Source organism: Capra hircus, chromosome 7, assembly GCF_001704415.2.
Source record: "Capra hircus breed San Clemente chromosome 7, ASM170441v1, whole genome shotgun sequence".
Taxonomy (NCBI): domain Eukaryota; kingdom Metazoa; phylum Chordata; class Mammalia; order Artiodactyla; family Bovidae; genus Capra; species Capra hircus.
In genome coordinates this window covers 94,421,293-94,433,515 of record NC_030814.1, presented here as the reverse complement: position 1 = coordinate 94,433,515, position 12,223 = coordinate 94,421,293, and the positions used below count along the sequence as shown (strand labels likewise).

The window sequence follows — 12,223 nt, the reverse complement described above, 5'->3', positions numbered from 1 at the left end:
TCCCTGGGTGACCATACGCTCATGTTGTGTGCTTGTGCGTCAGTTGACTTGAGGCCAGTTTTATGCAACTGGAGGACAAATTCCTATTTTCATGTGATCATTCAGTGTGTATGTGTGTGTGTGTGTGTGTGTGTGTGTGTGTGTGATACCTGGAGAGGAGGGATTTCCTGGGTGGCTACAGTCCCACGCTGAGAAAGCCTCACAAGAAGGAAAGAATGGGGCTGGACGGTGGGCACAGTCTGTGGGGAACCCCAAGCTCAAGGGCTCAACCTTGAAGCCTTTTCCAGGACACGGAAAGAGAGTTGGGCTCCATTCTGGGTGAGCAGTGGGAGGGGCAGGATTGGGAGCCCTGGACTGGAAGGGCCCTGGAATGATCGCCATGGAGATGCGGAAGCTGGGGAGGGGAAGGGATGATGCTCAGCTCACCTGGGATAGACCAGGTGTTTGGAAGCCATGTGACACTGGAGGAGCTGGCCCAGATATCCCTGGCAACCACAGCATTAAGAGCCTTGTGGACTTCTCTGGTGGTCTAGTGGTTAAGAATCCTCCTGCCAATGCAGGGCACATGGGTTCCATCCCTGTTCTGGGAAGATCCCATGTGCTGCGGGGCAACTAAACTCATGTGCCACAACTATTGAGCCCACACACCCTAGAGCTTGTGCTCTGCAGCAAGACAAGCCACTGCCATGAAGGGAGGCCCACGGTCTCCAAAATTAGAGAAAGACTGCAGCAATGAAGACCCAGTGCAGCTAAAACTAAAGAAAGAAAGAAAAGAAAGTACGTTGTGTCTGGAATTGCACATGAATCAAATTACGGTCTTAAGCTCTGCTATACACCCTCTGTGGCCTTGCTCAAGTGTCTTAAATTCTCTGAGCCTCAGTTTCTCCATCTGAAAAATGGGACCAAGGCAGATGATGTCAGTTCCCTGCCTGTATACCCCTTGCCCTCATGGGTTCCTGTGCACATTTCAGCCTCAGGGACGTCTCAGCTCACATGCTAGCCAGACCAGAAATGCTGAGGAGCTGACCCTTCTGGGAGCAGCCCTCCCCCAGTGACACGTGGGATTTGGAGAATAAAAACCCACTTCCCTCACCCTCCTGTGGGACAATTAGGAAGGGCAGCCATCATCTACATGCTCTCCCAGGGGTCTCCAGGAGGACTGACCCTCAGTTGCCTAATCAGAATTGATAGGAAAGGAAAGATTCAGAAAAAATAACCCAATACAATACTACGGAGGTCAATAGGTTGACTTTGTGGCAGACAGAACTAGGTTTGAATCCTGTGCCTGATATTCATAGCTGGGCAGTCTTGGCCAAGTTACCTGGCCTCTCTGAGCCTCAGACTTTTCAATCTTAAAATGGGGATACTAATTTCTACCTCAAGGGTTATTGGAGGAATTCAAAGAAGCAATGGAAGACTTCACCTGGTGTTGAGTCCTAAGTGGGAGCTCGATGAGTGGGATGGTTGTTATTAAAGAGATGTAGGAAATTCCCTGCTGGTTCAGTGGTGAAAACTCCACACTTTCACAGCAGGGGACATGGGGTTGGCCCCTGTTAGGGGCCTACAAACTGTGAGACACGGCCAAAAAAAATTTTTTTTTTAAAGAGATGTAGACCTGAGTGGGTAGTTTCACATAGCCCGGGGTATTAGGGCTTCGTGAACGATGAGGTTTTCTCCGTACAAATAAGAGGAATGCATGTTCCAAGCACATGTCAATCAGGGATCAGCTGCAGGAAACAAGGACCAAAATCAGGGAACTTTGTGCTTCCAGGAACTTCTACCTCTATTATTCACAGGAAGGTGGGGAATAACACACTGGGAACCACTGACTTCAAGAATGCACCATAATGCGTAAATAAAATCTGGTCCAGCCACACATTGGAATATTGTGTGCTAAGCTGCTTCGGTTGTGTCCAACTCTTTGCGACCCTATGGACCGTAGCCCTCCAGGCTCCTCTGTCCATGGGGCTTCTCCAGGCAAGAATACTGGAGTGGGTTGCCATGCCTTCCCCCAGGGGATCTTCCCCACCAAGGGATCGAACCTGCATCGCTTTGTCTCCTGCATTGACAGGCAGGTTCTTTACCACTATCGCCATCTGGGGAGCCCATGATGGAATATTATTCAGCCATAAAAAGGAATAAAGTTCTCACACATGCTATACCATGGATGAACCTCGAAAACATTATGCTCAGTGAAGAGGCCAGACAAAAAAGGACAAATACTGTATGATTCTACTTATATAGAATATCTAAAATTTTGGGAAGATGAAAAAGTTCTGAAAACAGTTTCATGGGGGAGGGATAAATTGGGAGATTGGGATTAACATATACACACTACTATGTATAAGATAGATAACTAATAAGGACCTACTGTATAGCACAGGGAACTACTTAGTACTCTGGAATGACCGATATGGGGATAGAATATAAAAAAGAGTGGATATGTGTATATGTATAATTGATTCACTGTACAGTACACCTGAAACTAATACAACATTGTAAATCAACTATACTCCAATAAAATGAATTAAAAATAAATAAATAAAAACTAAAAATTGAAAAAAATAGTGTTGATAGTTTCACAACACCACAGAGGTAGTTAATACCACTGAATTGTACCCTTAAAAATGGTTTAAATGGCAAATTCTATGATACATGTATTTTACAACTTAAAAAAATCAATACTGCAATATATCAAACCCCACTGAATTGTACATTTTAAAAAGAAAATTATATGGTATGTGAATTATATCTCAATAAAACTTAAATATATATATATATATATATATATATACATATACATATATATTTCTCCCTGGTTTTAACTTAGAGATTTGGAAGCTTCCATCATTGTCACTTGCAACTGCCTCTCAACAAAAGTGAGTGACACTGGTGACTGTAGACAGTAGCGTTCCTGCAGGAAAACCTAGTGTCTCTACAACTGTGCTTGCTAGACATCACTGTAACACAATAGAAAGATGACCTCCACCCACCTTCACTCACTTCCTCCACCCACATCTCATGCTTCTAATTGATGGAATCTCATTGCCATACAGAAATCTAGCTGCAAGGGAGTCTGGCAAACATAGTTTTTAGCTTTGCAGCTTCTGTAGTACAGGAAGGCACACTAGGGGCTTGGGATGGTGTTGAGACAGTTCATTGTCTTTTGGTTTTGATACACAGAATTTTTTCCCTCTTTCAATGGTAAAAGTTTCATATCCTCCACCCCTACCCCCTTGTTTTCTATTCAATATAGTTTAAATGAGGCTAACTCCTCCTTCTGGCTCCAGAGGGGTGATCTATGAACCAGGTCTGGTCAAGCTACACAGTCAAGTCCTCTGAAATACGACTGGCTCAGAGATAGGCACATAACTTGAGACAGGCCAATGAGATTCATTATTTTGCAAGCTCTCTTTTTGCTAAAGCTGCTGAGCTTGGAAGATGAAAGCTTCTGGGAAGTATCTATGTCATCTCCTGGCTAAAAGAGATCCCTTATAGAGAATAGGGATTAAAAAGCAGAGACATCACTTTGCTGACAAAGGTCTGTTTAGTCAAAGCTATGGTTCTTCTAGCAGTCATGTATGGATGTGAGAGTTAGACTATAAAGAAAGCTGAGTGCCAAAGAATTGATGCATTCAAATTGTGGTACTGGAGAAGGCTCTTGAGAGTCCCTTGGACAGCAAAGATATCCAACCAGTAAATCTTAAAGGAAATCAGTTCTGAATATTCACTGGAAGGACTGATGCTGAAGCTGAAGTTTCAATACTTTGATGCAAATGCCATGCCATCTGATGCAAAGAGCCAACTAATTGGAAAAGACCCTGATGATGAGAAAGCTTGAGGGCAGGAGGAGAAGGAGCAACAGAGGATGAGATGGTTGGATGACATCACTGACTCAGTGGACAGGAGTTTGAGCAAACTCTGGGAGATAGTGAAGGACAGGGGTGCCTGACATGCTGCAGTCCAGGGGATCACAAAGAGTCAGACATGACTGAGTGACTGAACAACATCAACAACATAGAGAATAGTAGAGATGATAAATGGGGAGAGACAGAATTCTGATGATATAACAGAATCCCTGGATCCAGCCATGCCTGAATTCCATTACCTCTGATTTTTTTTTTTTCAGTTTTGTGAGATAATAGATAGTCTTTACTGTTTAAGACAATTCAATTGTCTTTCTGCTACTTGCTATCAAAGGAGCACTGAATAATATATGGTGGGATTAGCAAGAGCAAAGGCCTGGGTAGAATGCATGGCTTAGGTTCATTTACTCGTTAAATTGTTCTTGATCATCTTCTCCATGTCAGGCTCTGTGAAGAGTAAAGGAAAACAAAGGCCTGGACTGTTTCTTCCTCTAGCTGGACACATAGAGGGGTCACAGGTGAGTAAAGCCAATGGATACCCAAGCACCAATTAAGAAAACCCAGTGACACCTGATGAGAGTTGGCAGGGATCCATGGCCCTTCTACCCTACCTCTGCACACTGTGGAGAGCCAACTGCCAGTGCCAGACCCCAAGCCACCTGACCCAACAGTTTTGTTGTATAAGGTCCTTGAGAAGCCGATCTCTTTTCAATGCTGGGGCTCAGTTCTGACCACGACACTAACCCCAGAGGAAGGCAGACACCATGCTCATCATAGCATTGAGCGTGATGCTGGTCTCAAAGCTGACAACCGTACAACCAGGACACTGAGCATGACATTGAGCACGGTAAAGCCTGATCATGATTTTGATGGTAGCATGGCCAGGGCACTGTCCAAAGCTAGGTCAGAACCCTGACCACAGCATGACCAGGACAGTGACTGTGACTCTGAGCACAACACAGCCAGGAAGCTGACCACCACACTGACCACAGCACAGTTAAGACCAGTAGAGGCCAGAGTACTGACTGCAGGACTGACCCCAGTAGGACCAGGATGCTGATGCCAGCACAGGTCATAGTTTAACAGGACACTGACTATAGCATGATCAGGGCACTGAAATTGGCTGACCACAGCTGTGGAATGTATTGGTCAGGGTCCAGTCAGAAAAACAGAGCTCACACCAGATAGTTCAACAGCAAGAATTTTATATGGGGATTTAGTCACAGAGATGGCAGTTAAGCTTTAAAAGTAAATACGAGAAAGTGAATCTACTCGAGAGTAGCAAGCTACCACCTCCAAGGGCTGAAGCAGCAGAGGGAGGAGCGGGTTACCAGGGTAACGGCCACCTGGCAGGAGCTGAATGAACCATGGTGAGGACTCCCAATGGCGCTGATGTCCAAACTGACAACGTACAATCAGGACACCGAGTATGACCCTGACCGTAGTATGACCTGATCATAATTTTAATATATCGTTCATTGTAGTAATGCCCTCTGGGAATTGAGCGCTGGCGAGGTGCTCTCTTTATGTGTGAGTCACAAAGTCCCCAAACAACTCAAGAGGAAAAACAGTTCTCCCAAGAGAAGGAAATCTCTTTGCCTGGCATTGCATGGCCGAGAAGGGACAGAGCAGGGTGGAACCCAGGTCTTATCGTATAACAAGCTCTTTCTCCTTGCTTTGACAAAAACACCCATAACTTGTTATCTGTCCCACACAATAGGATCAGCAAAATTCCATGCTTCCCTATTCCCAATATTTATGATCAATTCTCTATAACCTGACTGGCCTGCTCCCTTACTACCCCTCCCCGTCAAAAAAGCCACAGAAGGACTTTGGAGAGAAGACGATTGGGGAAGCCGAGGAGGAGCGGGGAGGCAGAGAAAGGATGGAGGCCAGACAAGGACGCTCCTCATCTGCAAACAGCTTCGTGTGGAGGTGGCGTTAGTACGGATTCTCTTAGGATTCTGGTCTCCAGTCTTGGGCCGTTGAAATGAGAGGGAGAGACTGTCGCAGGTGTGGTGGGGGAAGGGAGTCAGCCTGAGGACCCCTGGAGAAGGGGAAGAGGTGGAAACAAGGTGCCCACCAGCTGGTCACCCCTTTCGGCCTAGTCTAACGATCTCCCGCCCGCTGCGTCTGTCCTCCTTTTTGTCTCCTTCTTCCACTCCACCCCTCGCCCCCCATGTCATGGCCGTGGCCCCTTCCTGCAAAGAAGAGTTTCACACACTTTGCCTCAGTTTCTCTGTTCACTCCTGACTTCTTTAAACATGAGGCCTCTCAATGTCTCTTCTTTGCTACCAGGCCTTCCTCCTACTAATCCGTCCCTTGATCCCCCTCCCACCCCTCACGACAACGTAGGAAATGTCCAGGGAGGGGGAAATTGACAACCACGTGATGGAACCTCACTCCCTCCCCCCCATCTCCATGACCACCCCCCCCCCCCATGGCCTTGGGGTTCTGGGTCGCGTCCCCAGCTACCCTCCCCTTCTTCCTTCCATCTTCCTTCCCCCTCTTCCCCACCCCCAGACCCAGTAAGATCCGCTCCCGAAAACGAGCTGGGGGTTGGGCTGGGGGGCGGAGCCCGCAACAAAGACTCTGAGCGAGCGCGGGGGGCGGGGGTGGGGCGGGATCCCAGCCGCCGGCGAGGCGGGGGAGGCGGCGGCGGAGGGTCGCCCTGGCCGGCGGGCGGGCGGGGTCGCGCCTGGTGGCGGTCCCCGGGCCGAGGCGCCGCTAGGGCGGGCGGGGGACGGGACGCCGGGCCGGGGGCACGTCATGTGGCCGCTCGCGGTCCCGCTGCCGCCGCCGCCGCCGCTGCTGCTGCTGCTACTGTGTTCAGGCCTCGCCGGACAGGTAGGGGCCCGGCGGGCAGGTGCGGGCGCGGAGGGCTCCAGGAGGGGAGGGGGCTCAGGAGGTCCCGCAGAAACGGGACTGGGGGCTCCATGGCTCCCCCCCGGGGCGGTGAGGGAAGGGGGGTCGCAGCGGGGGAGGGGCTGGGCCATCCACCCTGGCTTCGGGAATAAGAAGGGAAGCTTTAAATTCAGCTTCAAAGCATCCTAGGTTTGGGGGACCACCTGACTCCAGCTTCGGGGTTATCAACCTCTTGGTGACCCGGAGCCCACACCCGCCATCTCGCTCGAGCTTAGTGGGGTTGTGGGAGGGGACTTCAGGGGGGTTTGGGCATTACTTGTCCTTCACTCCCCCCATCACAGCCCCCCACTCCTCGCCAGCACCCCCTAGTGTGGGCAGGGGGTGGGACTCACATGTGTGTGACTGATGGGGATGTGTGTGAGGTGCTGGAGGGGTGCTGGGTAAACGTGGGGGCCTTTGTGTCACGGTTGGGTGTGACTGAGAGTTTGTGTGTGTGGCTGTGCAGGTGTGGGGCTGGCTGTGCCTGAGTTGGGGCGGGATTGGGAGAGGATGTGTGTACGTGAGGCAGAGTCTGAGTGTCACAGCTGGAAGCTGTGACTTGAAGGGCTGTTGTGACAGTGGGAGGCTTGTGAGTCTGCGACCCGGAGTTGTGTATGTGCGTGTGACTGGCAGAGTGGCAGCAAGTGAGGTCTGTGTTAATCCCAGTGGCGTTTGGGCAGCTGTGACTGTGTGTAAAGGACTGTGTGTGTCAGTGTCCCTACGACTCTGTCCATCTGCCTGGGTGTTGTACAAAATGTGCGCGACCAGGTGTGTGGCTGTGTGGGAGCTTCGGGTAATTGTGTGTCATTCTGTGCCCAAGTCATTCTAAAAGGGGGTGTGTGGGGCAAGGACTGTGTGTGCAAACGTGTATATCCATGTGTGTGTGTGCACTGCACACTCCATGCTTTCACAGAAGCGTGTCTCCCTCTCCATGCTACCTCACCTCTTGAGCAGGCTTTGCAAAAGGAGGGGTGGTCCCAGCTTTCTAATGCTATTGGGAAACCTCTTTCCTCCTCCATCTTGGGGGTGGGAGCCCCCTAACTTCTAATGTTAGAAGCTCAGAAGGAAGCTGGAATCCAACATAATAAAATAATAATTATGATAACAGCTAACACTTATTAAATGCTTATTATGTGCCGGGCACTGTTTCAAGCACACAGAATGAACTAAGGCATTTTATCAGTAATTAATGGGTGCTCGTGTTACCTTCACTTTACAGATGGGGAAACCAAGGCACTGGAAAGTTAGGTCACTTGCTTAAGCTCAGACAGCTAGGGTGTGGCAGAGCTGGGACTGAACCAAGGCTCCTGAACCCACACATTTACTGTCTTGTTAAATAATCTACTCTATGGGTGTGGACAGCGCCTGTGTACACACTAGAAGGGTTTCTAGGTAGAAACTCAGAGGAAGAACAGTCCTTCTCTTTTGTGGTCAAGAGAAGAAAAAGGGCCTTCCCTGACAGTCCAGCGGTTAGCACTCTGTACTGTCACTACTGAGGGCCCAGGTTCAATCTCTGGTCAGGGAACTAAGATCCCACGAGATGCGTGGTGTGGCAAAAAAGAGAGAGAGAGAAGAAAGAAATCAGACCCTTGTGCCCACCCTGGGAGTCTGGGGACATTGGGAGGGATGGAGATCAGACTCTAGGTAGAAGGATTTCCAGGCCACAGAAGACCTCAAGAGGTCCCCTCCCTCACTCTGTTCTCCCACCACAGTATCCAAGTACTGACTGGGATGGGGAGTGTGCTTAGTGCCAGGCATCAGGCTGCACACTACAGGTGCTCGATTGGCACATGAATCCCAAAGAAGTAAAGAAAGTCAGCTGAGTGAGAGACAAGAAACCAAAAGATGCGGACACTCAAGAGACCGGTGGATAAAAATGCACCAGGAGGGAAGTTGAATTGCATTTCCAAGAAGGATCCTTGGAACCACCATCTGGGGACTCTTCCCTCACCCCTGCTAACCTTTAGGAAACTCTAGATTTCCTGTCCTGTGGCCAAGATTGTCTAGGGGTGCGGGAGAGTGCAGGGAGAGGTGCCGTTGGGTGACCCGAGAGAAGGGTGGGAGAGGCTTGGGGGCGGGGCTCACATGACGATTCATGGGGGAGGAGCTAAATGAGGCTGTTCGGGGGCGGGACTAAACTGAGTCCGTGGAGGCGGGGCTAAACGGTGGATGGGGCAGAACTTAGAGCTGGGGTAAGCAGTTGGGGTGATGCTGGTCGGGTCCTACCACTAGCTACAGTGGGCGCTTCTGTGTTGTGTGTCCCAGCTTGCCCACCCAGCCTAGCGCCCCAGCGAAGAGAGAGGTCTGGAAAATGGACACTCTGTCCCCTCCGAGTCTCCTCCATTGTTTCCCAGAGCCGCCTCCCCTCACTGATGGGCCCTGGGCTCCACCAGGGGTCCTTTCTGGAAACTGCCTTTGTCCATTCAATCAACAGATATGATGAAACGCTGGAGATACAGCCTTGAACCAAGTCGTCGAGTCCCTGCCCTCCTGGGGCTGCCCTTGTAGTAGGAGAGACAGACAAAAACCGAATAAATGTATAATACAGTGTGAACGACTAAATCAATATATAATACAGCGCAAGCGGCATGAAGAGTGATTAAACAGGGGAAAGGAGGTTAAGGGCTTCCCTGTGGCTTAGTGGTAAAGAATCCACCTGCCAAGCAGGAGATGCAGGTTCTATCCCTGGGCGGGGAAGATCTGGAGAAGGAAATGGCACCCCACTCCAGTATTCTTGCCTGGAAAATCCCATGGACAGAGGAGCCTGGCGGGCTACAGTCCATGGGGTCACAAAAGAGTCAGACACCACTTAGTGACTAAATAACAAAGGAGGTTAAAGAATGATGGTGGTGGGTGGGGTGGGGAGCTGTTTTAGCAGGTGTGATAGAGACTGTGTCTCTAAGGAGGTGATATTTGAGGCTCCCTGAGAAGTGAGAGAGATGCCTTCTGTGTCCCAGGGGGAAAGCTTTCAAAGCAGGAACAGCAAGTGCAAAGGCCCTGAGGTAGGAACAAGCTTGGCGTGTTTGAGGAGCAGCAAGAAGGCTGGTGTGGCTAGAGAGGAGTGAGGGAAGGGAGAGCCGAGGGGAAGAGGAGGCCAGGGAAGCCAGAAAAGGACCAGACCAAGTAGAAACTTGTGGGCTGTGGATAGGAGCTTGATTTTACCCTGAGAACAGGAAAGTAATACATGTCAGAGGAGCTGTCCATCCATCCAGGGTCTGGAGCTACCAGAGAGCTTGATAGCTTCGAGGCTCACCATCTTTCCTGTTGGAAAGATGCTCCGTTCCTGACCACCGGGAAGTCCTGTTTCAGATCTGGCTACATTGGGACTCCCCAGGTATCCTAGTGGTTAGGGATGTACCTGTCAGTGCAGGGGACACTGATCCAGTCCCTGGTCTGGGAAGATGCCACATGCCGTGGAGGGCTGCTAAGCCTCAGTGCACCACAGCTACTGAGCCTGTGTGCCCCAGAGCCTGTACGCTGCAACAAGGACGCCACTGTAACGAGCAGCCATTGCACCGAAACCAGAGAGTAGTCTCCACTTGTAGCAACTAGAGAAAGCCCGAGCAAAGGAATGAAGACTCAGCAGTCAGAAAAAGAGAAAAGATCTAGCTACATCTCTGGTACTGTGTGACTTTGGGGTCCCCTCTTTCCTGGGGTCCTCGCGGGATGGGACAGGAGGGATAGCTCAGTTCATACTGCATGCCTCAGGGCCTTGGCACGTGTCATTCCCTCTGCCTGGGACACTGTTCCCCTAGGTAGCTACTCAACTTCCTCCCTCCCCTTCTGCTTAAATGTCACCTCCTCTGAGAGCTCTGCCTCTGTGCTGTTTTTCTTGATAGCCTTTGTCACTACGTTTCCAGGATTTGTTTATTCACTTATTGGGCTTCCTGGGTGGCTCCGTGGTAAAGAATCTGCCTGCCATGCAGAAGACATGAGTTCAGTCCCTGGGTCGGGAGGATCCCCTGGAGAAGGAAATGGCAACCCACTCCAGTGTTCTTGCTTGGGGAATCCCAGGCAGAGGAGCAGAGGAGCCTGGGCAGAGGAGCCTGTCGGGCTACGGTCCATGAGGTCACAAAAGAGTCGGCCATGACTTAGAGACTAAACAACAACAAAACAGCAAATTATTGTCTCTCTCCCCCTAGAGGGGCAACTTATTGGGGTCCGGTGATCTGTTGTATCAGTGTTTACAGCAGAGTCTGGCGCGCAGTAGGATCTCAAAAAATATCTGTCGAATGAATGGATCAGTCCCTCCACCTCCTCCCCCCACAGAGTCTCTTTCTTTCTCAAACAGTGGGACTCTTGTGCCAAGGGAAGGTCAGGGGAACAACCCTCCGCTTGGGTTATCCCACACCAATTTCAAGTCAACCATCGCTCCTGGATCGCAGGCGTTAGGAAAACCCGTCTTCATCTGTGCCTAAAAATTCTAGCACTCCAGGGCACCACTATTTAGGATTAAGACGCTGTTCCCCCAGGGCTCCATTAGAGAATGTAAATGTTTCGGGTGGAGGGAAGTAAAAGGAAATCTCGAGGACTCCCAGATAATTAAGTGAATTGGACGTTTTCTTCCTAAGGGGTTGCTGCTGAGCTCAAGCTGGAGGAGCTGGGGCGACATCTAGTGGTAGAATGAGGTTTGTGCAGAGACTGTGTGTGTGTCCCGTTGACTCTGGTGAGGAGGTGCAGGCAGAGGCCCTTGGTGGGGGCGTGTGTCAATCACAGTCCTGGCCAGGGTGTGAGACAGGTGAGGCACTCGCCTTGGGTGCAGAATTGAAGGAGGTGCCAATAGCTTCAGAAACCAATATTTTTTAAAAAAGGTTTATTTTTACTTTTTGGCTGTGATGGGTCTTCACTGCTACACGCAGGCTTTCTCTAGCTGAGGCAAGAAGGGGTCTACTCTTCTTTGGGGTGCTCGGGCTTCTCATCGTGGTGGCTTCTCTTGTTATGGAGCACAGGCTCGAGGGTGCTCGGGTTCAGTAACTGAAGCCTGTGGGTTCAGTAGTTGTGGCTCAAGGGCTCCAGAGCACAGGCTCAGTAGTGGTGGTCCACGTGCTTAGTTGCTCCGTGGCAGGTGGGATCTTGGACCAGGGATCGAACCAGTGTCCCCTGCATTGCAAGGCAGATTCTTAACCACTGGGATACCTGGGAAGCCCCCAAGATAAATATTTTTATGCAATATTTTAAGAAAATCAAAATCAATGCAAAAAAAAAATCCATGATGAACAAAATAACAAAGTTTTAAATAAAGGCAGGATCAAACTCTGCTTGTGTACGACTCACTTCACTCTAACCCTGCCCCAACAGTAGTGTGTCTATAGTGTCCATGCGCATATGTGTGTATGTTTAGGAGCCATGTACTTGGCATTGGTCAAACTGGGCACCGGGACACACGTGTGCCATATCACCCCTATGGGTGTATAGGCACAGTGATTCTGTGTCCATACAAGTTGACCACAGGG

The 12,223-nt window shown here is 50.0% G+C and overlaps 1 protein-coding gene across 1 annotated transcript in view; it reads left to right on the top strand.

Annotated features, from left to right (window-relative positions):
• The window catches only part of OLFM2 (olfactomedin 2), a 74,389-nt gene continuing 68,617 nt past the window's right edge, over positions 6,452-12,223 (top strand). The window contains exon 1 of the mRNA XM_018051008.1: positions 6,452-6,713. Within this exon, the coding sequence (XP_017906497.1) occupies positions 6,636-6,713 (78 nt within the window). The 5' untranslated portion in view covers positions 6,452-6,635. The remainder of the gene's footprint in view (positions 6,714-12,223) is intronic.